Source organism: Catharus ustulatus, chromosome 9 (genome assembly GCF_009819885.2).
Source record: "Catharus ustulatus isolate bCatUst1 chromosome 9, bCatUst1.pri.v2, whole genome shotgun sequence".
Taxonomy (NCBI): domain Eukaryota; kingdom Metazoa; phylum Chordata; class Aves; order Passeriformes; family Turdidae; genus Catharus; species Catharus ustulatus.
Genome location: NC_046229.1, coordinates 31,410,555 through 31,438,080, shown reverse-complemented (window position 1 = coordinate 31,438,080; position 27,526 = coordinate 31,410,555). Strand labels below are relative to the sequence as shown.

Here is a 27,526-nt window from a genome sequence, read left to right as displayed (position 1 = left end):
CTGACTGTTATCTCAGTTTTATTTCTTATCTTCTTTTTGGTTATGTCAGATGCTCTGACAGTTTTTGTGCAGTTTTAATGAGAAGGTAATTGTTGCTGCTCAGTAAAATTCTGGAAGTAAAACTATGAAAGCTGGAGGCTCAATAAAAGGAGCATAAACAGTCATTTTATTATGAAGCTTTATCTCCTGGCAGAAACATTTTTGCCTTGATTAAAATATTCACAATATCAAACGAATCTTTCTTGATAAATAAGAATGCACATTAAAGAAGATTAGAAAGTTTCCTTTTATTTCTCTTTCTGTTCCACCTTCCACCTTCATTCAGGAGATGGGGCAGAGAGAGAATATTTATGGGTCTTAGAGTGATGGATCTCTGCTGTATTTGAGTTTACTTGGATTACTTCTTGCTCTGCTGCATTTCTGGTCCCCATCCGTCTCCATGGGGGGTTCCAAGGTTTTCTTCCCATGCAAATCCCAGTGTTCCATCACTGCTTTGGGGGCTGGCCCAGAACTCCACAGCTTGGGGTGATTTTGCCTTACCTTTCCTGGAGCCTACATTTTTTATTTGTTTCTTTGTTGACTAGATAGAAGAATTTGAGTTTGAGCACCTGATTTGGTATTAACAATTCTGTTCTTGGTTTTCCATGCTGCCATGTGCTTTTCTTTTAAATTTGTCTTCTTGATTTAAGGACCAAACTTGGCAGCCTAGTGTCCTTATTTCTTCCATCCATGTGTTTTAGCAGAAGGAAGGTTTTTCAGGCAGGTTTGTAGCTGCATGAGACACAATCGTACTTATTTACTTGATGTCCATTCAGTGGATCTCAAAAGCATGAACAAGTTCTGCTAAGTTTTTAGTTTGGTGGCCCTGTCATTCATGAAAAGGAAAAAAATACCACCTTGATGCAACATTGCTTAGGTTAAAGGCTGATTGAGAGGGAAGGGATGGCAGTGCTGAACTGTTGTCTCATGTGAAGGTGCAGGGGTCGGTTCAGATCTGGTCTGTAAGAGGCTGGAATATCTCTGCTTTCCTTAACCTCAGATGTGTAAACTGTGGTGTGGGGTTTTTGTGCAACCATAATTGCTGCTGTCTTGTCTTGTTCTAATGAAACCCAGAGCTGGAGGCAGCAGGTGAGCAGCTGGAGGAAGGTGCAGGTGCGTTATGTAAGCTGGGAATGTCCTGGTGTGATCCTGGTAATCCCACAAGGCTGTAGGATCTCTGTTTGCATTGCTGGCTGCTTGTCACAACCCAGCAGACATGGCCTGGACAGGTTCTCGTATGTACCAGCTGAGTAACTCAACCCTGGTTTCTCCATTCTTTGTCTTGGAGTAAAGGTCAACGTGAAATTTGACTCTCAGTTCCTATTGACTGTCTTTCCTTCTCCCTGGGGTGTGTGGCAGTATTTCTGCTCTAGCTTATTGGGAGAGTTCTGCAAAAACACACGTGAATCTCCACTTTCTTTCTTGAAAAGAGAGGAATTTCGGGATGGTTGTTAGCCAGGGAAAGTGGGTATTGAGTGCTGTCCCTGTATGATGTCTCCTATATTATCAGTATTTTTATGGTAGGTTTTTTGAAATACTGCTGGGTGTTTGTGCTGCTTTTCTTTAATTTTTTTTCCCTATCACAAGTTTCTGCCTAGCTGCCCTTCAAATCTGAGCTACCACATAGCCTCAGTTTTATAATTCTGCTGGGAGTAGTGAATCTCATAATGGTACAGAAGTGAAGCATAAGTGACTCCCCTGGAATAGCTGGCAAAGACTAGCACTACCTTCCTTGTTTGCAGAAGGACTGATTATGAGTGCTGGATACTTGTTTGAAGAAGAGCACCTGTAGAACAGCTGTGCCCTGTAAACTGCAAAACCTGACACTTGCAGCTGTCTTTTCTCACATGGCTTACTGTTTTGCCTGGTTTCTCTGCACCTGAAGTTCATACCAGGACGCTGTCATTGCTTTAGAATCTGTGTTTACAGAGTCACAAATAGAAATAATTTATAGTAGACACTTGGTTGGATGTCTAGCTTGTAGGCATGTTGTGGAGGTTGCTTTTTCTTTCCAGCTAAACAAACCATCTGTAAGAAGCTGGCTGGTTTCCTTGTGAGATTTCAGTGATACAGTCTAAAAACTAAGGAAGTGGGATTTTTATCAATCTGAAAATTGTCATTTCTGAAGGTACTTTGAGATAGATTTTGTTCATTCTGGGTTAATTGGTAAAAACAACAAAATGGTGACGCAAAACCTGAGAGAACTTGTGTTGGTGACCAGCAGCAGACCTTGTCCCCTCCATCCCCTGCTCACATATAAACCCGCACATGCAGGCAATGCCAACTTCATTTGCTACCTGGGTGGTCATTGTTTATTGCTAGATTTAAGGCAATAATTTAATAACCACATCTCATTTGAGCTAAAGGATTTGCTAAGTGGAGAGCTGGCCAGCTCATCTGTGATGGCTCAGAAAAGCAGGTATAGCCTGCTTTGAGGTTTTGTGTCATTATTTTTAATACCAACTAGATCATGAAGCTTCTTCCCTGATGATTTTACAGTGTTTTAATTCGAGGTCTGTTTTAGGTGGATGGAATAAATTCCAGAAGAGATGCACATACATGTGCAGTTTGCAGCTCAGATGTTAGGGTGGAATAGCATGAACGCGAATGTTCCTTTATTTGCAAGCAGAGTTGGCTTCCTCCTGCTTCCTCCAGCAAGAATAAATCCTAGGAAGAAATTTCTGCAGCTGTACTTAAAAAGCACATAAAAGTCTATACAAACAAACTTTTATTTGCCCCAAGATGGGACATAAAAGTTCATGGTGAGTAATTAATATTTACTGAAAGTTTCAGTGAATGACCCAATTTGCAGCTGACCCAAGTGTGGCCTTCTGTTGTGAGAAAGGGAGTTGCCTTGTGGAAAACCTTTCCTTTGGAAAAATACCCCAGTAAACACCAGGATGACGCATCAGGGGCGTAAAGATAATAATCTCTGTCCTTGCATTAAGGGACTTCACAATCTGTTTTTTTTTACCTGCAGAATTTCACTGTGCTGTATGAAAAGGTTGGGGAAATGAGAATTTCGGTGCTGTAGATCTGTCAAGGGTATGAGAGAATTGTGATGGTTGAGTAGACAAAGCTGATGGGATTTTGGAGACAGATACGTGTTTTCATTATAGTGACCCACTTTTTTAGCATAGCAATACTTTTTTGAGTAGCAATAAAAGTGGATTTTATTTTTTTCTCTAGTGTGCCACTGAGCCTAGAAGTATAAGCAGTTACTGTCTTTATAGAAACAAGAAAAATACCTTTTAGATCTTGTTAATTTTTCATAACACAGTTCTGTTGTTGTAGTACGAGTTGAGTGCTGTTTTCAGGGTGTGAAAAAATTTAAAAACTTAGTATATTCAAAGTGGTGCTGAGGTGGAACTTGTGATCACCTGTTCAGCATTATTTGATGTGTTTATTGCCAATGTTCAGCTTGTTTTTGGGTTTTTTTACTGGCTAGATTTCAGATCCTTCCTCATAAATCAAATTGCCTCCTCTGTAGCTAAAGTGTTGAAATAACATTACTCAGAAAAAGCTGTTTTGTGGCAAACAGAAGGTGATTCAGAGAACTACACCTGTGCTGATCTCATAACAAAGCTAATTAATCTTTTTAAATTAAATGCCCTTTAAAATTCAGCATGATAAAGAGTAGAGGGCTTACTGAAAAGGATTATTTTTAAAGGGCACTGCTGTAACAAAGAAAACTTTTACTGGTGTGTTCCTGCAAGGGAGTGAGTGAGCAGAGCTGCCCAGGATACTGATCATTTGTTTATATACTACAGCTGCAGAAAATGAGAAATTAAATGGAGAGTTGAGAGGAACCCTGAGAAATGGATGTTTGGGACAGCTTAGGAATATAATTTGGATGTTAATTTTTCAACTTCTGGTTCTATTTTAGGTGTGTCAATGTCTGACTCTCTGCAAACCTGAAAATGTGGCAGGGAGGAGTACATCTAGATTGCTGCTGGTTTGGGCTTTGCAAGTAAAAACAAGAGATTTGCAGGCTTCCTGTGTTTTGTTGTTTGGGTTTTATCCAGGACAGGGAATCCATAGGAGGATGAGTCTGGAAGGTGCAGTATTGATCAGACAGTCTGCCTGGCAGGCTCATTCATGGAGCTGAGGGTAAATGGAGTATTGAGGCTATAGAAAAAGAACAAAAGGAAGGTTAGGCCAGCCCTCCTTGGCAGGAATAACTGGATGCCTTTTAGAAACAGCCTCTGTTGTCATGGAGCTCCCGAACCCAAGGCCGGGCTCTGGCACTGTGATTTTCTCATGGCAAAACAGCCTTGTCCTGTCCTAGCCTTGGGGGGGAAATAAATAAATACAGGCAGTAGCCTTGGCAGCACTTCATTATTGCAGCTCAATGGCTGAATAGAGTGGAACCATGACCAAAGGGAAACCTTTTCTTCACACAGATTCCTGATTTTTTAAAATTTTCTTTTATTTATTTATTTTTAAGTCTGGCATCTACCCTGGTCTGCCAAATAGCTTTTATAAGGTGGCATTTGACATTCGGAGAAGGATTTTGAACAATTCATGTAGAACTTGCTTTCCTCTGAGTCAGCAATGTTTTGAGGTTGAGATAGAGACCTGAATTCCTAATCTCAAGGGTTTTGGAAGGGCTTCCATTTGTGTTCAAAGCCCATTTTCCTCTTCTAAACTTTAGATTATGGTCAAACTGTTCCACACACTTATTTGTAATTTCTTGAATTGGTCAATAGTTTACAAAACAAGATACTCATTGTGTTATTTGGCATTGATTATGTTAGTTTAACTCTATGTTGCTTTACTGAGCTTTTTGGTATCTTAGAAGGTGCTATTTTGCTCGCACAGAAATATTCATGCATGACTTTATGGACAACAAGTATATTCCATGCTTAAAGAGATTGTCTTTTTTTTTTTTTTTTTCTAATCCTTTGGTGCTCCAGTGCCTGAAGTTTAAAACTTGCTTGCTCTTAGTGTTATTTTGGGAATGTACAGAAACATAAAAAGAAGCAATGGCAGGAGAGTTTTGGGTTTTCCACAGGAGGAAAGCAGTGAGCCTGTTTGCTTTTATTTCTGTATTACTTACTTTTAAGTGCAGGAAATGACAGTTCCCCCATGTCAGAAAGCACCTCAAGAAAAACTTTTCTGCTAGACATGGATGAAGTCTTTGTGGTGAAGAATTTACCTTTCAGGTCCATCCTTAAGAGTCAGCTCTGGTTTGGCACCTCGAGATTAATATTATTTCCAGATTTTCAGGCATCTAGTGAATAAAATCTCTGCATTTTGAGTATTGCACAGTAATTTCCACTGCTTCACCGCCCTCCCCTGTTTGTGCTTTGCTGTCAGGTCAAGGATTTAGAAGCCTTGGAGGCAAGTTCAGATCAGCCTTACTGGGAGGGCCCCAGGCTGGGATGCTATAACTGGTGTGACTCTGCTGCTGGGAGTCACCAGCCCTGAAGCAGAGTTATTTTCTGTCCCTGAAATGTCCCTGAGCAGTGCTCAGGCTGCCCACGAACAGGGATCCATGTGGGAACTCTCTGTGCAGTGGGATTGCTCATCCTTGGTCCAGAGCCCTCAAGCAGGGCTGGAATGACCCCTTGGGGCTTGCTGTGGTTCTCCTTCAGCAAAGAGGAGCCCAAGCCCTGCCGTTCCAGGGTTTGTTTGCTCCACATCCTCCAGAGCAGCCACAGAGCTGCAAGTACAATGATTGGATGAGGAAGGAACCCTGGGAGCCAAAGCTTGTAGTTTGGAACAGGTTTGGAGCCCTTAAGAATTCCTCTCTACAAGCCCTTGGGTGATGGAGGTGTGAACACCAGGCAGAACATCTATGCAGAACTGATTCTTTTCTCTCTGTTTACTCTTTAAAGTGTCATCAAACTCCAAAAGAAGCCAGACTTCTTCCAAGGTTGCCCCTGCACTGCAGTTTTGGGTTGTGTTCTTTACTATTTCCATACCATCCCTTAAAAATGGTAGTGACGTGTGTGTAGATTTGTGGTGCTTAATATCAGAGCCAAAACAAAACTCAACAAAAAAAATCAGAAAAATCTAGTGTTGAAGTTTTGTATTTAAATATTTTCTTGAGGTTGGTTTTAACTAGAAATTAGTGCCAAAAGAAAAAGATTTCTTGGTTATGACAGTCCAATATGTGTATCTGATAGTGAATTAAACTTCTGTGCAGTCAATTCGTCTTCTCAATTTAATAACGTGTATTTCAACATTTGTTTGAATCTGGTAGAACCAGCATCCCTGGAATTGTTAAAAAACATGTGGATGTGTCACTTGGAGACATGGTTTAGTGGTAGGCTTGACAATGATTGGATTCACTCATCTTAATCCAACCTAAAGCAACTCTGTGGTTCTATGGTGTATTTCTCAACGTTGTTGAGACCGTAATGAAGTCCTAATTTTCCTGTTTGTGTTAACACTAACCCTTGCAATCTGTGAGAGTGCATGAAGATTCAGGGGCTGTAACTATGGGAGGGTATGAAGAGTCTGCTTTGCTTCAGCATTAGGAACATTTGGTTTTTGACAGTACTGAAATTGGTAATTATAGCCTGTCTTGATTTTTTTTTTAACTCATTAAACTAATTTCTTAATTACTAGAAAACGCACTCTGTCTTCGAGATTCTGCACTGTATTTTTTATAACAAGGTGACTGAATTGCTGATTTAACTCCAAGTTTTGACTTTAATTATGGAATTGTGTGTAGTTCTTGCAAAATAATTAAAACTGTTCCAGAGCAGTGGGGTGAAGGAGAGTTGTGGCTCTGATCACAATCACCATAATTTAGGCCTTTTCCTTTCACCTTTGCTTATGAGAAAAGTTTTTATTTTTCCAGGAGGGAAGAATCCACACAGTTTTCAGTATGGATTTCTGTATGGATTTTAGTTTGCTGTGATGCTATGTTTGTATTTGAAGGGTTATCCTGATGAGAAAGTGGGAATGGTGATTGAAGCCAGTGAGTCCTCCTGGAAGATCAGGTGAAGGCTTCAGTTAAAGACTTGGTGCTTCCCTCTGAATACAGTGTTTGCTAAACTGGAGTGAACACTTAGAGTCAGCTTTGGTCTTGGAAGGGAAAATGGAGTTGTGAGATCTGAAATAGCACTTGAAGGATCAAAAAAGATGATGGGAACTTTGGTCAGGGTGCTGTTATGTTGAGACCAGTGTGTCCCTCTGTCTTGGTGCAATTCCTTTTACAAGCAAATATGTTGAGGAGCCCTTTGGACTTGGTTCTTCTTCCTCTGCATGGCAAAGATGCTGGATTTACCCTAAAGAACTATTTCCATGGCCACTTGTAAAATTGTTCCTACCTATGTTCTTCTGTTACAACTTCTTTATTTTTCTATTTTGTTCTGTAGACACAGATGAGGACACGGTGAAAAGATGTTTTGCCACGTTTGAAGAGAAATTCTTCCAAACCTGTGAGAAAGAACTTGCCAAAATCAACATTTTCTATTCAGGTAAGGTGCTTATTTTGTGTATATTTGTGGAAAATTCAACAACAGAAAAAGGGCCTGAAGGTCCCAAACTTTCAGGATAACCACAGTGGTGATGCAGGTCTACCATCAGGTAATTAGAGAGCAGGTTTGTTTGGAAAACTGTTCTGGTTTAATCACAGGTCTGGAACTAAACCCTGGTATTTGGCTGGCGGGAGAATTAATGCCAGGTGATTTCATTTCTTTGAACTTTTGAGGTATCCTGCTGAACTTTATGGAGATACACTTAAAACTGAAGGGACTACCTTTCAACTTATCCATGCTGACAATCTCCTGGCCATGTTTTAGGTGTGCTGAGCCTCCTAGCTGGTGTTTCCTGAGCTTCTGCAGGAATAGTCCTCGTGGGTTTGCCTGGGTATGGTAGCTTGATCATCTTGATGGGTGCAACAAGTTTTTAAGTACTGAACTCTCACCGAAATCCCTGCAGCTTTCTGGACTACAAAGGCCAGCAACAATTGCCATGGACATTTTTGTTTTGAGTAAAAATGTTGTGATGTTAAGAGTGGGAATTTCTAGGTGTCATATATCAAGTGGTTTTTGTTGTTTCTCAGAGGAAGTTGCCTTCCCATCCTGTGTTTTGAAAACATATTTAGAACGGGTTAATTGGAAATTCACCCTGTAAAATTGCTACAGAAGGCTTGGTGTGCTCTGGCTCCTCCTGCCATTACACTTCAGATGATTTTCAGCCTCTTTTGGTGAGGTTTAAAATGGGGTTTCAACTAGAAAAGCATTTAAATGTAGATACATCAATGCATTGGCTTCTATGCTTCCTCTTACCATGTTGATTTATTAACTTAGTGCTATAAACAGGATTTGCAGCACAACATGGTAACCTTTTCTAGTTCTGATTTTAATCGGGTAACAAAGGCACAATTGAATTGTGCAAAGTATTTTCATTACCATTGGGTGATGACTTTATTGCTGGCTCTTTTGCTACCAGCCAGGATCTGGGTGGTGAACTTGAGGATAGCTGAAAGCATGACAGATGCAGTGGCTGAGCACTGCAGCTTCCCTCTGTTCAGCTTCCATCTAGGGAAGTAAATCTTTGGACTGGCTGTGCCTGCTCCCCCAGCTCCCTGGAGCTGAGTGAGTGTCAGGACAATAGGCAGTTTTTTAGGGAAAATTGATATTTTTTTATTAGGTAGGTCAGCTGGGTTTTACACTTTATAGGCATTTTTCTGCACAGAGTTTGTACGCACCTAACTCAGAGCACTGCTCTGTGTTGTTTCCCTGGGAGATTTTGTGTTTCTATCCCAGATCTGAGGTTTTTATGCTCAGAAACTTCCTTTCTGAGCCATATCAGATCCTGTGTACTGTGAGCTAGACTCTGTGCAGGAAGTTCTGTCAATTTAGATGCACAATGCAGATTATAATTTTCCCTAATGAGGACCTGCTGCCACACGTGCACCCACATGTATGCACCCATTCCAGCATTGTTTAAAATGGCATTAATAACACAGAGTAGGTTTTTTTTTTCCGCCAGCTAGCTGTCATTTCAAAAAGTTCCAGGAGAGAATACATGTAATTTGAAAATCTCCTGTGATAAGATTAAAATAAGTCTTTTATTTGCAGAAGAGCGACGTGACTTTCATAGAATGGAAACCTGTTATTAGGGTTATTAGCATTGAGCTACAGCAAGAAATGTTCCATCAGTGGTTCCTACCCTTGATCATGTCAGAAATTCATCACATTGGACCCTATTGTAACTCCAGGCATGTGTTGGCTTGGATTATGACCTGGCACATCCTATTTATTATAGGTTTATTACACAGCTTATTACACCCCTGTCTTTACTACAGTAAATATTATTCATTTTCAAGAAAAATCAAGTTTTCTGTTGATCTCTGCTTCATATCCTCATCATCTTTCCCTAGGATAAAGGCTCCTCAGTGAGCATGACCCAGGATTGCCATACACAACCAACCTCATCCTCTTGGGATGGCCTGATCCTGAGCCCCAGTTCCTCCACAGAGCACTCAGAGCTGAGTGACTGCTGCAAAAGCCTTTCTTTGCCCTTCCCTGTGTGCTCCCTTCAAACATTGCCTTAATTCCCCAGCTCATTATATCCCAGCTCAGTGGAAAGGACAACTGCCATTAACTAAATCAAACTGATAAACAATTTCCATTTTTTTTTGACTATGCTCAAGAAGATCTATCCCCAACTGAAAGAAAAAAGATTTGCAGTAAAATCTTCAGATGGTTCCAGCAGAGGAATGCCTATGCAAGTGCTAAAGTTTTATCTGTGGCCAGTTTTGGTTTGTGTTTGGGATTTTTTAGATGATAGGTTTGTTATATTTTAAATCACCATTGTCAGGATTTGGCTAAACAGTAGCCAGCAGCATTTCTGTGGTTAATTTAGGAATAGTTTTGTTATTTGTAGGAAACCCTGACTTTAAATTGGGAAGCAAAATATTGAACATAATATGTACCAGTAGGGAAGGGAAGGAATGCTAAAAGGGGCTGCCTAAAATAGGCAGCTGGCAGGAGGTTCAGGCTGTTGATCACCTCTTGTCTGGTGAAACAGGCTTTGATCCCACCCCTGCCTATGTAAACTGGAATTTGGGGGGAAATTTTCCTGTTTTTTTAGCACAATGATCTTTTTTCCCATCATCCTTATTAGTGAACTTTCATTTAAACTTGGAAAATGAAGTAAAAAACCAACTTGGAACTGTGTAATTGAGGTGATAACTCTTTAGACTTTTAGTCAGGATGTGACTGCATTTTTTGGGCAAATCTACTACTTTATGGCAAAGACTTTTGTTAAAGTCTGCTGCTATTGGTTTTGGATTTCTCATTAGTCTTTGCCATGAAGTTACACTTGAGCTGAGGGCTTTGTGGGCATCAGGTCATGCAAAATGCTGCAACACAAGAGTGGTTTTAGTTTCTAAGCTTTTAACTCTTTTGAGCAACGTATTTTTTAAAGTCACTTTTCAGAATGTTAAATTAGTGGTGAATACTGCAAAATTAGTGATAGTGGTATATGACTTTTCAATGATTTTGGAGTACACTGCAATCTGAGAAATTAATTTGCTTTTTCCCTGGACAATTCCCTAGGAGGTTTTCAGAGCAGCAGCATGTTTTGTTAGGTTTTGCTTCTGCTCTGAGTCTTGATGGTAAAAAATATCATCCTTTAATAAGGTGAAATGATTTGTGGATGGGATAACTGGAGTCAGTGTAGGAGAGGAGGTGGTGACAGGATGACTGTTTCTCAGGAGTGGTATTTTTTGTGGATAGCTGTAGTCATAAATATTTCAAGGCATCATATTTTCTTTAAATATTGTGTTATTAGGCTGATGGATGTTAGGATTTTTCTGGACATAGGAACAATGGAACAGTGCTTTCAATTGAAAATATAACCTTAAACTCTTCCATATCTACTGATTTGATTTAAAAGAAATCTCAGTGTACCACAGATGGTTTAATAGATGTTTTCAATATAGAGAGTGAACTTGTGGGCTTTATTTATATGAAGGCTTTTGATTTGAGCAGATATTTGTTCCTTCTTCCTGAGGGAGTTCCCAAATGGGGGAGGGATTATTGTTTTTGCAGTCTGATCTTGTGGTACATATTGTGTGGTTGTGAGCTGTGGGCTGACAATTCTCACTGTGGGCTGCATTGCCTTGGTTTGCTGGAGTCTGTGCAGCTGTGGAAGTTGTCAGAGAGGAGTTGCCCTTTCATCTATTTTAAATCTTCTTCCTTTTTTATAAGCAAGAAATTTAGAGTTCCAGGCTCCTCTGTACTTGATTTCCTATACTAATCCCCATTTTCTGTTTGGAAATGCATTCTTCTCCTGGCAAATACCTTATGCACTGTAAGTTTATTTACAGAGTAGTTTTGTTCTTAAAATTAAGCAGAATTGACTGAGACAAAGGAAAAGGAATAGAAACCTTACATCTTAGTGGGGAGCAATTGAGAATTATCACTGAATTGTTATGTAAGATACTAGTGAAGAGAATTATATTGGTATCCAGGAGGCTGTTGGGGCAGAGCTTTGCATAGTAGAGGGATCTTGTGACTCTGGTTTCTGGTGTCCTGCTGGGTGGAGGTGGCTCCAACCCTGTGAACCTGGTCAGCATCTTCCTGGCCAACACCAATACCCACGGTCTGTGACCCTGCTTATCAACTGAGATGCCAAAGCTGTGACTGAAACCTAGCAGGGGAAAAAAAAACCTGGAAGGAACCAGTTGTACAGAACAAAGAGAACGATAACAGTCTTAACTATGCTGGTTTTAGCTTTAAATGATTGTTATTTAGCCAAAAATATTATTTTCTGAGAGTACATAAAGCAGCATGTTTAAAGGAACACCTTCTTCATACTTGAGGTGTGAGGAAAGGAGGGAGACTTGTTCTGAAAACACATCAAAATGACATTTAAGTGCAGGCTGGTGGCCTCTTTAACCAGTAAATAACGAGGCAGTACTTCTAAAGTGAGGAAAAGAGGGATAAATTATTACAGCGGCTCATGTACAGCAGCCAGCAGTGTTGTAACTCCTGATCAAAGCAGAACTGTGTTTGTCTGTCGCTGGGAGCTTGGCAGAGGGGCCGTGCTGCTCTCTGAGTAACAAAATTCAGTGTCACATTTGAAGTGTGGGGTTTGTCTTCTTTGATTTCCCTACTGTCACATGAAAAGATAGTAAACATGTAGTCAGTAGTGGGTGCACAGATCTGAAAAACGCTTTGCTTACTCACTGTCATGTTTCATAATATTGTCTAACAGGATTTTTCTCTAATGCTTCTGGTGTACTTGATGTATTTGGGAGAGAGGAGCAGCTTTTCTGTTGTGCTCAGCGTAGACGTGTGGTCAGTGCTTTGGTATTTGGATGAGACCCTATCTGCCTGCCTGCTGCCTCCAGCCAGTGTGGGGACGCCTGCCCCGCTGTCCTTGTGCTGGTTTGCAGTCTCCAGGTACAGGCTGGGCAGGTATTTGTGTGCTACTGGGCTGAGCATCCTCTAGAAATCCAAGCTGGGATGGAAGTGGAAAGGTCTCAGTTCCTGGCTACTACTGCTGCTCAAGGGACAGCCTCTTGATTTTGACCATATTTTTTTTTTCCTTGAGAACTTGTGTGTTCTACATAGGTTTAATGAGGAAAGCTTCCTCTACTCTGCCCACATCTGGAGTTCAGGGCTCATAGTACAAGAAGTACATGGATCCATTAGAGTGGGTCCAGAGGGCTGGAGCACCTCTGCTCAGATCCAGGCTGAGAGAGTTGGGGATGTTCAACCTGGAGAAGACAGGCTCCAAGGACACCTTACAGCCCCTTTGCTGTGCCTGAAGGGTCCAAGAGAGCTGGAGAGGGACTTTGGACAAAGACTTGGAGTGACAGAACAAGGGGGAATGGCTTCACAGTGACAGAGGGCAGGTTTGAATTAGACATGAAGAAGAAATTCTTCCCTGTGAGGGTACTGAGACCCTGGCACAGGTTTCACTGCCCAGAGAAGCCATGGCTGCCCAATCCTTGAGAGTGTCCTAGGCCAGGTTGGACAAGGAACAAGTGGGAGATGTCCCTGCCAATGGCAGGGGGTTGAAATGAGGTGGCCTTTAACTCAAACCAGTGTGATTGCATCCTGTGAAAAGAGAAATGTGCAGAACTGTTGAGTTTAATGCCCCATGGGGGAAGGCCGTGCAGTACAGTGCATTTTACCCATAGGCACGTTACCTGAGGAACTGGTGCAGTGTTCTCACACTTTTATAAATTTTGGTCCATTTCTATCTTGGGTTTAATTGTCCAATTCCAGCTCCAGGTTCTGCAGTCCCACCCTCCCAGATTCTCTCCTCCATTCCCTGCTGTTTGCACTTTTTGGGGCTGAAGCTGCAGTGGTGTCCTTGGTTCTGGGGCTGGAAAAGGATTGTTTTGTGTGCCTGAGCTGGGAGGAGAACTTGTAACACTTTGTATGGAGTTCAGAGTCACACACTAATGCAGTACAGAATCTGGAAAAGTGTAAATTGAGGCGTTGGGGTGGGCCGTGTGTGACCCTGGCAGGTGACTGTCGCTGTCCTGCCCGCAGAGAAGCTCGCGGAGGCGCAGCGCCGCTTCACGACCCTGCGCACGGAGCTGCAATCCACCTTGGACGCGCAGAAGGAGGCCAGTGGCGCCTCCACGCTGCAGCGGCGCCGAAAGCCCGTCTTCCACCTGTCCCACGAGGAGCGTGTCCAGCACAGGAACATCAGAGACCTGAAACTGGCCTTCAGCGAGCTCTACCTCAGCCTCATCCTCCTGCAGAACTACCAGGTACCCGCGAGAGCGGCGCGCACGGTTCCGTGCTTTGCGTGCCCTCGAGTTACCTCACTCGGTTTTTCACCTGTGTCTTCCTTTTTTAGGGGGCCCCATAACACTTCTATAGAAAAGGCAGGTAGCAGTGTGCACCTGGTTGCTTTTGATTGAGCTAGAAGTGCTAAGCTGACCTGCAGAAGGACTTTTCCTGCTTCCTTTTCTGGGCTGGCTGACCCCAGCCCCTTTGTCCAGGCAGGACCTCTTCCTTCTGTACTGTGTTGTTCTATGCAGGGCAGGCTGGGGAAGAAGCTCTTTTATCTAATATTTGTCCTGAAACTTGAAATCCCAATGTACTGTTTCCTCTTGGCGTTACCATGGTAGTGGCTGTGACCTTGCTGTATCAGAATTTCTTGCAAAAACATAAATTTAAAAAAAAAAATACATATTTTGATTTCTGCAGGATACAGGCTCAGTTGCCTTGAGGTATGAAAATAAATAAATCTGCAGTTGTACTTGGATTTTTGGCCTGATAAATACTGCAGATGCTGATCTTGTTCCAAAAATCTTGAAATAAAAATCTGAAACTGTTAATGTGTTTTGGTTGGGCTACCTCTTCTGGAGTTAAATGCTCTGAAATGCTTTGAAGTGTGTTACTGTGAGGGGTTTTAGCTTGTTAAATAAGAGTGTTGGAGCTTAAATTGACTACATCTGTATTTAGATCTTTGACAGATCTTTACTGCAGAATTCTACTAAACAAAATTCACAGTCAGAATAAATTGAACACCTCCTGTATGGACAGAACTTTTTCTCCCAAAATTCTGACTACTTGTACCTCTCCCACACTGATATTATCTTTGAGCATGTGTCTGGAAACTCTGAGTTTCTTAATAAAGCTCTTTAACTATTAGTGGTAGTTCCCAGTTTAAATTCCTGGGAAAGGTGGATTATGTGCATCTTTTTAGGAATGGAGTCAAGCAGCATCACCTGCTGTGATTTCTTCACTTACATTTATTTTCGTTTTTAACAGAAGACAGCTCTATTTTTAATTACAAAAAATCAATTCTGAGGCTTGATGGAGAATTTAAGTAGGGGCTGATGTGTGTCATTCCTTTGGGAAATCTTTTCCTACTGTTCCTTGGTGAGAAAAGGCAGGTTGCACACTGATATTTTTGCTTTTTGCTACCAGGAGTCCAGACCCACTGTAAGTGTACTAAATATTGATTTAAATCCCATCTGGTTTTGATAGCTTTCACACTTTGCAGAGGCAGCAGAGCTTATTTCTACAACATGACTCCAGAGAGAGAATGAGAAAAATTCCTTCAAATTGGTATTGAAGTTGAGGAGTACCAAGGAATACAAACACAAAAACAGACATAAAACTAAATCCCAGAGTACTACTCTTGTTAATCACTCTTGAGCTTAGAATATAGCAATGAGGAATATTCAAGCTCTTGCAGTTTTGGAAGGAAGAAAAAACAATAACAAGATGTGCCTGAGCCCTTCATGTAGCAGACTGAATGAAATCAACAGCAGCATTATAGATATCAAATTGGCTTTGAAGAAATACTGATGCCTTGACGGGTTACTGAGGAAGGAAAATCCACCTGAAGCAAATTCCTCAGTCTCTTAGGGCTGAACAAATGCATTCATTCCTGAGTTACACAAACCAAACATCAAATGAAACTATAAGCAGTCTCCAGGGCAACTCTTACATGTATAACTTATCAGTGATTAAACTTCTGATAAAATTAATTTATTGTTACCAGCAATGTATTATTCTAGAGTGTGTATGTACATAAAAGAATCTGTTTATTTGAAATGCTGTGTTTTAGGACAAACAAATGCTGAGAAATTGAGCATATAATAGTTACTTACTCTGTATCTAATATAGTGCATTTATTGGGTGAATAAGAGAGGCTGAACCAGTTTTATTAAATTACCTTCCTGGTGCATTTCCTAACGTATATGAGCAAAGATTTTTGAATCCACTCTTTGATTCTACTTGATGTTCCATTGTATTAATGCCCAAGTTGCACTGTTTGTTGTTTGTGGAGGGTTTTGGTTTGGTTTTTTTGTTTTTTTTTTTTTTTTCACAAAATGCAACAGAAATGGAGGTCAGGCTTGGAGAATGCCCCTTGCCAAATAAAAGCAGCAAGAATAGCAAAATATCAGACTGCATAAATGATGTTTGTTCTGTTCCACACAGTCCCATCACTGTGTGTTCCTTGTCAGAAGCATCACTATGACCAACAATGATTTTATCATGCACTTCGAGGTTGCAAAATTTCTGCAGCTGGAGGATGAAATGTCCCTGGAGAGGTTTTAGGGTGTCTGGTATAAACACATCCCAACCAGCCAGGGCACCCAAAATTTAGGCTGGGATTGTACCCATGGCAGATGAAGGGATGTTATTTCAGGCCACAGAAAGATCCCTGACCAAAATCATCCTTTTGTTGCAGTTTTTCATGTGAAATTTCTGCTCTCCTTGGGGTGGAATTCTGGCTTTTCCAATAGAAAGTAATTAAAGTCTCTAGTCTGCAATAAGGCAGGTCATTAAAGCTTTGGCTTCCTGCTCCTGTCTCCCCAGCCTCATTTCCCACCTGGATGGGAGGGTCTGGCATTAAATCACTCAAAGCATAATTACATTGAAAATAATTTCAGTGCGTAGTTGGTGCCTCTCCCCAGGGCATTGGATTTTGCGTTTTCTGTGGTTTTCTTTACAAGCTGTTCTTTAAGCTTTTTTCACAAGTGAGTCTTGCCATGATCTCTCTCTGTTTCTGCTGTTACTTGAATGAAACATTAGGTTTTTTAGGTGGCACTTCCTGCACAATGAAATGCAGGATGGCAAATACATCATGCCACAGCAATTGCTGCTGTGTGATGAGCTTTGCCTGTCTTAGGTACTGTGCATGAGTGTTGAATCAGGGCTCATCTATAGCTTGGAAATCAGCAGTTGATTCTTGTTTTAAGCATTGAGTGCTTGTCTCTACAGACTGGAGAGTTACAGCTCCCACATCTGCCAGCCTAAGCTGGTTTTGCAGTCATTGTGCAACATACTGTGTGACAAAAATATGCTGCTGTAGGGATGCACTTGTCTGGATTTAATCTGCAGCCCTGACAACTTTCATACAAAGATTTCCCTTCTGTAATGAATTTAACTGGAGAACTTGATTTTGAAAGCAGTGTAAAGTTTAAAGAAGTCAGTAGCTCAGATTCTTCAGGAGGGAAAACCCCTTAAAGGGCTATTTGTCTTCAAGGTAGCATCAGGTCACTTCTTGCATAAAGGAGGAAGGTGGAAGTGATCTGGCTTTTCAGGAAATAAAAAGGTTTAGGTGGCTCTCTTTTTATGCCCTTGAGTCCCACATTTTTTATTTCTTTTTGGCTAGGATTATATATTCCTTATAGTGAAGTAAGAACTCAGAAGCCTCCTGACAATAAATGCAATCATTTTTGATTCTTATTAACGATTCCATTCTTGCTAGCACTGGAGAGAGAACCATTTCTCTTCCTGGGAAGATGGCTGGGGTTGAAAAGTTTTTTTCCCTTGTGTGCAGAACCTGAACTTCACCGGCTTCCGCAAGATCCTGAAGAAGCATGACAAGAACCTGGAGACGGCGCGGGGCGCGGAGTGGAGGGTGGCCGAGGTGGAGGTGGCTCCCTTCTACACCTGCAAGAAGATCAACCAGCTTATCTCCGAAACTGAGGTGAAGAGGCTGGCCTGGGCATTGCTGCTCTTATAGCTAGCAGAAAAAAAAAACAGGATTTAGGTCACTGCTGGTTTCTGGAAGTGTTCAGGCCTGGGTTGGGTGGAGCTCTGAGCAAACCTGTTCTTGTGGAAAGTGCCCCTACCCATGGCAGGGAGTTGGAACAAGATCTTCCAACCCGAACTATTCTATGGCACTGTAATTTCCATAGTGTTCTGCCCTCTCTATAGCTCGTATTTACCACCAAGATGGTTACTAATTGATTTTGAAATGCCACTGACTTCTGACGCTGCTTACATAAATAGAGGTATGCTCTCTTCAGCTGGTAGCTTTTCCCTTGGCAAAGCCTAGTGCAGCCTTAACTTCTGGTGCAGCATGGTGAGCTTTTCATGTCTTTGTATTAAAAGAGCACCGGGCCAGGGCTCAGCTGTTACATGGAAGCCAACCTTTAGTTTTGGTTTTACCACATGCTCATCATTCAGCTGAACTTGAGTGGTGTGTGTCTTTGTCTCCTTAGGAAGTGGTGACCAACGAGTTGGAAGATGGAGACAGACAGAAGGCAATGAAACGTTTGCGTGTTCCACCCTTAGGAGCAGCTCAGGTGAGAGATGGGGGCTGTGGAGTGGAGCTGCTCCTCCAACTTGTCAGGGTGCCAAATCAGATTCAACATCTGAACAGAACAGTGGAAATAATTGATGTGAGCATGCATGGGGCTGGGCCAGATAATCTGCTTTAGTTCCGGAAGGTTTGGAAATAGGTTACTACTCCTAATGCATGCAGACAAGGTAATGAAGGGAGGAGATAAATGGTAAAAGGAAATTTGTGCTAATAAAAGCATATTCTTAGTGTTTGTGTGGTCTGTAATATTTTTCAAGGGGCACTGAGATGCCCAAACTCTATTTCAAGATGGCAAGAATATTACACAGAATTTTCAGTTTTAAAAAAGCCTCACTTAAAGAGCAAGAGTGCAGTTGGGATCAGGACCTTGTGTTTCTGATTTTAAGTTTGCTCTGCAAACTGATCTGACTGTGCTGATAACCTGTTTATTTTACCTCACCTTAATTCTACCATGGCTTTGTTCACAGCCTGTACCAGCCTGGACTACATTCAGGGTTGGATTGTTCTGCGGGTTGTTCATTGCACTGAATGTCACTGTCATACTTTCAGGTAGGTGTCCTGCCATGCCTCAGTTTGGGTGTATTCCCCTCACTTAGGGAGGGCCTGGACCTGGATGTTCTGGATTAAGTCAGAGGCATATCACATTGGTGTGAACTAGAAGTTCTGCTCAGCAGCAGGTTGTGTTTTTTCTCATGTTGCGTATGTGAGTTTTGAACACAAAAATGCTTTTCTTCTGGTTTCCTCCTTATTTTTGGAGGGATATTCTGAGGGTGCAACATCTATATGTAAAAACAGATTTTTGTTGCCATTCTGGGAACACAGAGCCCATGCCCACCTTGACACAGGTAGAACTTGAGTATAGTATTGACTCCCTAAAGAAAAGACCACCAGACACAGAGCCATGTGACCAGATGCTATTTGGGATGGAAATCAGGATTTCACATGGAAATTCCTAGGATTTCAATGCCTGTTAATGGAATTAATTGACTTTTTCTTACTGGCAGATGTTGGCAAGATTGTTTAAAAGCTACAATTAATGGGTGCATCTCTCAGGCCCTGGCTTTATTCTGCTTTGTTACTTTTGAGTTCGGCCCCTGATTAGAGTAAGAGCTGCAGATCCAGACACAGAGCTTAATCACAAGCGGCTTTACTAATTGTGTGTGTGATTTCTGGAGTGTTGTAACTTGCTTAAGCAGTACAAAGGAAAAAGGCTTAACAAATCAACTTACTAGCTCTTGCATTAGGGAAAGCCCATGTCTGTGTTTTTATGACTTAAAAGAATTTTTAATCGGATGTTTCTGTAGTTGGATCCAGCCATCTCTTGGGATAAAATGCCTCTGTTTGAGGAGCTGTTTGCAGTTCTTCCCCTTTGGTCTTCCTGTGGTAGAGGCATGAAGTTGACCCATCTGCATGAAGGGGTTGTTTAATGTGTAGAAACTGTTCTTTATTCATTGTTTCTGTTACTTAAATGTTTGATCTCTGTGTGAGATGCAAATATGATTGAAACCGGTTGTGTTTGCTTTCCCTCTTGGTGCTAAGAATGAAAAAGTGACACAGTTGTGAGAAGGAATTCATAAAAATGATTATATCTCTAAAGCAGGTGTTACTAGCCCAGTGTGGGTAATAGGTGTGCTGTGTCAGCAAGTGTGATCTGATAGCTGAACATTACTGCAGATATTGGGCAAAATCCTGGATTGCAAGTGCAAAGTGGGTGGTTTTAATTGGCTCATACTTTGCTAACCTCTCGGCTGCTTTTGCCAAATTGTTTCTGTGATTTGATCAGCTAAGATAGGATTTTAGTGTTCTGTGCAAAGGCATCAGAACATGGCTTCTGCCAGTAACCCAGTGCTGTATTGCCTGATTTGAAAACTACAGCAGCAGCATTTTACAGAGATGAGTTCATCATCACTTGGGGTCTGGTGAAGGCTGCACAGCTACAAGTGGATCCCAGGAGGGTGTCACCCTAAAGAGGACAAATTCTGTTTCTGTAAGGGTTTCCCTAGGTGCCAAACTGGTGTGTGAGTGAGGCTGGAATTTCACAGAAATGTGCATTCACTTTATCAACCAGAAACCTGCCAGGTTTCATGTAAAATCTCATGCCCTTACTGTGGTCCTGCTCTTGTTTGAGATTGAGGCTGCTGTTAGACTTGTTACCAGGGATATTTTCACTTAGTGTTTTGGGGCTATTCTTCCCTGTTTGGAGTTTTGACCAGATGACCCATTGTGGTTCCTTCCAACCTTATCCATCTTGTAATTTCCCTTGGTTTTCAGGTAAAAATTTGAAAATCTTTTTTTACAATTCCGCATGCAAGACTCATTTCTTTCACCTTTTTGGGGGGTGAGTCATTTCTGTCCAAAAGCCGACTCTGTTTTGCCTGAATCCAAGAGTCTTAATTTTTAGTTTAAAGCAGCAGTTCTGGAGTCATTGTTTCTTGCACAACTTTTTCTCTGTAAGTTATGTAGTATAAAGTCTAGATGCTGAACACGTGAAATTCCCTGTGGATTTGCTTTTTCTGAGAAAAAGTTTGAAAAACTTGGGGCTGTAATTTAGACAGGTCTGTGGAAATAAATGCTCAGCCTCAGTTCTGTAAAAAGTGCACGTTCTTTCTTTTGCCCCTCTTAGAAAGCATGTGGGTGATAAACTCAATGAAACTAAAACTGAGGATTGAATAACTGTATTTTATTTATGCTTTTCTCATCAAACCTGTGCCTAGTGACATGGGGAGACGGTCCTTTGCACAGAGGTTTATGCTGGAGAAAGCTGCTGCTATATGAGGATCTTCATTGTTTGAAATTAAGCACATTTGTTTCCAAACCCCTGAAAAAGAAGCAACAGGCTTTCCAGCACTGCTGCCTCGTACTGGGATTTCTGTTTGGGTGGGGCTGGGTGTTGTAATGCTGGCCATGAATATGTATTGCATTACCATTGTACTGAGCTGGGTGATTAGGCGGGTTTAGCATTGTTTTAAATGCTGTAAATGGTTCCTCTTGGTTTTGTGGGGAGCTGAAGTGTTTGTGTATCTGTCTGTTGGGATTTCATCTCTATTAAACCAGAATATTTAAGCGCCTCTAGTCAGATTTATGCTGGTGCTGTCCCTTGTGCCTGTAGTGTGAGGCAGGGACGCTGGTAATGACTCGATTACAGCGTCTGGAAAGGGAATTTTCCCTGGAATACTCCTAAATCCTCTGACAGGCAAGGCACAAAGTCCTGCACTTGCTGGAGCGTGCAGTTGAGTACACGTGTACCCTGTTTTCTCAGGGTACAGCCAAACATCTGAGAACCAGGATAAAGCCTTTGTGAGATGACCTCTGTTGTCCCTAAAATCCTTCCTTTTTTTTTTTATCTTTGCCAGGTGTGGCTTTTATAGATGGACCAAATGTGTGGCCACTGGTGAGAATCTATCGAGGTGGCTTTCTCCTGATAGAATTCCTCTTTCTCCTGGGTATCAACACATATGGCTGGAGACAGGCTGGAGTCAACCACGTCCTCATCTTCGAGCTCAATCCCCGCAGCAACTTGTCCCATCAACATCTCTTTGAGGTGAACAGGAGGGATTTTAGAGTGGCTGAGCCATGCTGGGGATCAGCAGGATAAATCCTGCGCCGTTTCCTGGCAAGGACTCCTAATACAATTAGAAGAGGAAGTTGCTGAAGTCTGATTAGATTACAGGATTGAGCACTGCTCTCCCTTTTCTTTTAATGAGAACACATTGTAGGTTTCGGGGCTGTGTTTTCATTCGGTGTCTGTGTTGTTTTTTTCCCTGCAGATTGCTGGTTTCCTGGGCGTTTTGTGGTGCCTGAGCCTGCTGGCATGTATATATGGTAAATTCACCTACATCCCCATGCAGGTGAACCCACTCATCTTGTATGGCTTCATGTTGCTTTTTCTCATCAACCCTACCAAAACCTTGTATTACAAGTCCCGTTTTTGGCTGCTCAAACTATTGGTAAGTGTCAAAACTGTTCGAAATAAACAATTTTTATTTTTTTTAATGCTGTGACTGAGCAGTAGCTGTGAAGTGTATATACAAGTGTCACTAACGCTCAGGAAAAAGGGATGCTGGGGGATGCTGGTACCACAGTGATTTATCAAGCAGACCTGACCAGGTGTTGACTGCAGATAGTTTTTGAGGATGGGTTTGCAGAAGCATAATCTGCTTCCTGTACCAGTTGACTTGCTAACCTTCCTATAGACAGCTGCTTACAAACTTTTGCGTGTTTGGAAACACTTGGATGTCTTTGCTTGTTTATTCCTTAATCTAGTGAAGCAGATTGATCAGAGGTGCAGTGCTCTAAGGCAAGGCTTCATGGATGCTCCTCAGCCCAAACTGGGATAGTGCCAATGTTGAGAGGGTTAAGTGATGGAGAGGGAACCTTTGAAAATGTTACTGCCTATAAAATTATGTTCATGGGTGGGGTTTTTTCTGTTTGTGCTCTTAAACCAACTCTTTGTTTGAGACCGACCTCTTTCTTTTCCTGTAAGATAAGTCTGGTAAATTCAATGTAAATATGTGTGCTGCTTCAGTGTTCCAGTTACAGGTGGGAGCTCTGAAAGAACAGTTTTCAGACTTCCTGGGTGACTCATGAGTTTGTTCCCAAATGCCTGTTTCATATGCTCTTCCCCACCCTGTGCACCCTTTTAAATTGGCTTTAATCAAGCTGATTCCCCTGATACCATCATCTTACTGGCACTGCTCTGAGAGCTTTGGGCAGAAGAGGGTTTGGCTGGCTGGTTTTCTTCATAGAATCATTTTAATGCCAATTGAAACAATTAACTTTATCTGGAACACGGCAAAGATGAGACACAGCATCATGCTTTGAGGATGTGCGTGCAGGTACACACACAGTGAGTTAACTTCTGTGTGCTCACCTCTGTTATTTGATTTGCTGGCTTGCTGCTATCCCAGCTTCTTCCTTTGTGCCTTCCAATACTCAGCCATCCCTCACAGAGGTATCTTTAGTCCCAAGCCTCATTAGTCTGACTGCTGTCCCCTGGTGTGAGGGGAAGCACTGGATGTGCTTTAACCACATGAGCAATATCTGTGCTAATTTACCTTAATATCTTGCCAGAGTGAGATTCTCAGTCTCCACAGAGCTGTTAGGCTGTTTGCAGCTCCTGCCCTGTCCCAGTGATCTCCAGACTATGCTGCAGTCTGAGATGGAGTTGTAGGATCATGGAATGGCCTGAGTTGGAAGGGACCTTAAAGATCATTGAGTTCCAACCCCTCTGCCACAGACAGGGACATTTTCCATGATCCTGGATTGCTCTGAGCCCCATCCAACCTGGCCTTGGACACTCCCAGGGATGGGGCAGCCACAGCTTCTCTGGGCAACCTGGCTCAGGGCCTCACCATCCTCATAGGGAAGAATTTATTTCTAATATCTAATCTAAACCTACGCTCTGTCAGTTTTAATCCATTCCCCCTTGTCCTGTCACTAAATGCCCTTGTAAACACTTTCCACCAAACCTTAGAACTGTGCTGTTCACACAAAATTGTCTGGTGAGCAATTTTCTTCACTTGCTTCATATGTTTCATTTCCAGCCAAAATAAAATCTGACATATCAGTTGTAGCAGAGTATAACTGACACTTTCAATTTTTCTGGAACCAAATCAGGGGCATGCTTGAGTGTGCTGTAGCATTTCCTCATGGATCTGGGAGGCTTGCTGCCTCCACCTGTGATCAACATCAACTGCTTGTTGAGGGTGGGATCTCTTGTGCTAATCCCTGAGGGATGGCAGTTGGCATCAGAATTGATCTTCCTCTGAATGAAAAGTTATTTAGCATGTAGTAAAGTCTAATTCCCCTGCTGGGCTCTTCTTTCTTGCCTGTGTGCTTAGGTGAGCATTCTTTGTGCCGTTGCTGCCAGAGGAGAAGCCCCTGAGTGCCCTTGTGTGGGCTGGGGAGAGCAGCTTGCCGGGAGGAATCGGATCTGAGCGCAGGGAATGTCCCCGTGCCCACGCTCTCTGCAGGAGCTGGATGTCCACAGGAGAGCAGGCAGCCTGGCTGTGAGAGGTGAAAAGCTAGGAAGTGTTCAGCTCAGCTCAGATATCTGGCATCTCAGCATGAATTAAAAGTGCAGGGATCAGCACCAGGAAGTCTGTGCTCAGGCTGGGGAATAGCTGATAGAAAATTGCAACTGGTTATTGAAATTGAGGTGCAGCTCCAGCTTCTGGTGTTTTATGACTTTGTCCTGATCTGGAGGATGTTGCAGACACTTCTCAGCTGTGGTACCTCCACTGCCAGCACCCCCTGGAATCGGGGCTGCTGTTCCAGCTGTGCCTGGGGAGCAGGCAGAAGCCACAGTGCCTGGCACATGGCATTGGGAGGGTTCAGATGGCAGCTCAGCTTCTGAAGGAAGGTTGACTCAGATGCCAGTGCCAGATATGTCGTGGATCTATCTGTTGACTCCTCCTCAGCTGTAACCTGTAGGTGGACAACTTCTACTGTCTTAAAAGTTTTGTGTTGTTACCTGGCAGTGCTGAAGTACCTCTCCTTAAATTAAATAACAAAAATATTATTTCTCGTTTTCTGGTTTGGTTTTTTTTTTTCAGGGAGGTCTGTCTGTAAAGCTGTTTTCACATTTCATTTGCTTAGCTAGTCTTTGTTCATGGACAAAACAATGGTCTACGATGAAACAGATAAAGATAGTATCAGGGAGTGTTGGAAAAAGGGATGAAAAAGCTTTTGCAAGGGAAGGCTGGTGTGTTGTCTTTGACCTCTGCAGAAGCTGTTCTGCAGCTGGGCATCTTCGAAGACAGCCCTCCCTAAAGGCTGGCCTTGTTTGACTCTTGGGAATAGGTGCCATCCAACATGAGCATGGAGCATTCTGGGTCAAGATCCATATCTGCTTCATGCCACTAACTGTTAATCTCCTATTTGGCTTTGAAATTTTAGGAGCAGAGCCTTTAAATCTGCATTACAGGCTGATAGGGATGTGTCAGTCCTTTCCTGGGCTTCTGGAGCTTCAGGTTAATAAGGAGAGCAGTATAAAAGATCAGTGTTAGCCTGTGCTTTCATTAATTTAAAGGTTCATAAATCCTGGAATGACCGGATGGCGCTGGTGCCGTCTCTGTGAGAAATTGGCCATTAGTAACTATAACTAACCGGGTAGGGAGGGGGGTGATCAAAGGTAATGGAGCAGAAAACTGTCTGCTCTGGAAGGAGCAAACTGCTGCTCAGGCTTAGAGGGAAAGTGGACTGATTGAGGGGGAGTCCAACTGACAGTCAATAGGATTTCCTCTGCCCTTTCTTTAACCCTTTCCCTGCTGGAGGCATTGACAGACCCAGTAACAATCTTCACTGGTCACAACCTCTATCACCAAAGAACGACTCATGAGTTAAGTAAACCGAGGCATGACCAGACTAATGGCTGTGCTGAGGGTCTAAATCCAACTGACATTGAGTGTGAGGGGGAAGGTAAGTGTGGAAGATGTCAGTAGGCATGATGTGTGCCTGAAAGAAAGTGCTGATCAAAGTGAGGAGTGATGAGAGACATGGAGCTGTGTAGAGCTCTTAAATGGAGACTGGGACTTTCTGGGAAAGAACTTGGTTGTAGGAGACTGGGCTGTTCTGCCAGTAAAAAACAAAATGCTGGGTGGGCACAGGAATAGGTGCATATAGGAGCAGCAAAGCAGGGAATGTTCTTTGTTCTGAAAGTGAGGAGACAGTTACCCTTTTTTGTCAGCAGGAGCAAAAGGTCAGCAGTAAATCTTCAAGTGTTTTTGCTATTTCCATATTTGCCCAGTTCTGTGATGTGCTGGCACTGCATTTGGATGTCTTTGACACAGCCATGAATTATTCCTGCTTTGTTTTTCCTGACAGTTTCGAGTATTCACTGCTCCCTTCCACAAGGTAGGCTTCGCAGATTTCTGGCTGGCTGATCAGCTCAACAGCCTGGTCGTGATACTTATGGATTTGGAATACATGATCTGCTTCTACAGCTTTGAGGTTCAGTGGGAGGACAATGCTGGACTTCTGGCAGATACAGGTAGAGTAATGCTGATGAGCCCTGGGAATGAGGTCAAAATGACCTGAGAGACACTGAGCCAGGCAACTTCCTAATTGTCTGTTTTAAAAGGATTATTAATAGTACAGGAAACTAAAATAATTGGCATTTCTTGTAAACATGGCATTAGAGAGATTCTCCCCTTTCTTACTTCCATCCAGAGAAATGGAATTTCACATCAGTGTTCATTTCCTAATCCAGTCATTTGGCCCGATGTGTATATCCATCAAAGAATTTAGTCACAGTGCTCCTGATTGGAAAGAGAAATCCATTTTCCTGGCATTATTGTTTTATTTCATAATAGTTTAACCATGTATTTGCCTTTAGCCTCTTCCTGTTGCTCATTATGAGAATCCTGAGCTTGTTAAGCACAGCTTTCTGTGCTGCAGCCTCACTCTTAGGGGTTCCATCACAGTACCCTGAAGCGAGAGAGGATGGAGAAGCTCCTTAGTGCCACCTCTTACTTGATTTGAGTTGATGCTGCTCTGCCAGGGTTGTCCATGCTCTGTCTTCTTTCCTAGCCAGAAGGAACACAGAGCTGGAATGTGAATGTTGACTTTGGCCTTCCCAGTGGCAGTGCAGTACCTGTCTGCTCAGGGATGGGGCTGTTGACTTTCCATTTTAAGCAGTGACTGCTGGCAAATCGTATTGTCTGATGGTTTTGACACTTGCTGAGAAAATTTGCTGTATGCTTCAATAAGCATCAGTGTTCACTTTGTTCTTCCAATCTGTCTGATCTTCCCCTTCATTTTAAAAGACAGTGTTGCAAGCAGCTAAATATTTACTTATTAAAAATAAAATAAAGCAACTGTGTGCATAACAATTTGTCCTCTTCCAATATGAGCAGTGGAATGATAGCACGGTGTTTTGGGGTAAATATCAGCTAATAATGTGTCTCCCTTAGTCTGAATAAGAAACAAATGAATGTTAGGCAGCGGGGTGATTGGTTTAGATGTGCTGAGTGAGACAGCAGAAGAATATGGAGTTCTTGGGGAGTTCCAGGAAAAGATGAGGGTTTCCTGGTCATTGCCTTAATAAAAAAAAGGCTTTCAAACATGGAGGAGGGGACACAATGGCATTGTGGTGTGGTTGCTTCTCATCCCAGTTTTTGAAGCCACACTATGCCTTGGCTTTGCTTTTTAAAAAGCAGAGTGAAAAACGCCAAACCCAGTCCCATACTGAAATATGTTTTTCTCTATTACAATGCACAAGGAAAACAAATCAAGGACATCTTGGGCAAAGTATCCTTTTAGAGCTGTCCTGCAGAGTTTCTAAGTGCTCTCCCATTTATGCACAAAAATCCAGTGTTGAAGACCTTTTCTAATTCCATCCTTAATTTGATTATTCACTATACTGCCAACAGCACTGAGCACATTCAAAAATAGATGATTTCTAATCTTGCATCTTAGTTATACTGACAGGACTGGGGGAGTTAGATGGTGATCTGTCTGGATGTGTTACTGATGCTGTGTCACC

The 27,526-nt window shown here is 42.3% G+C and overlaps 1 protein-coding gene across 1 annotated transcript in view; it reads left to right on the top strand.

Moving 5' to 3' along the window:
• The window catches only part of XPR1 (xenotropic and polytropic retrovirus receptor 1), a 109,734-nt gene that overhangs the window by 61,384 nt on the left and 20,824 nt on the right, over positions 1–27,526 (top strand). Inside the window, exons 3-10 of the mRNA XM_033067040.1 lie at positions 7,371–7,472; positions 13,515–13,738; positions 17,275–17,424; positions 17,942–18,025; positions 18,510–18,591; positions 21,396–21,583; positions 21,810–21,989; positions 25,867–26,032. Coding sequence (XP_032922931.1) covers positions 7,371–7,472; positions 13,515–13,738; positions 17,275–17,424; positions 17,942–18,025; positions 18,510–18,591; positions 21,396–21,583; positions 21,810–21,989; positions 25,867–26,032 — 1,176 coding nt within the window. The remainder of the gene's footprint in view (positions 1–7,370; positions 7,473–13,514; positions 13,739–17,274; positions 17,425–17,941; positions 18,026–18,509; positions 18,592–21,395; positions 21,584–21,809; positions 21,990–25,866; positions 26,033–27,526) is intronic.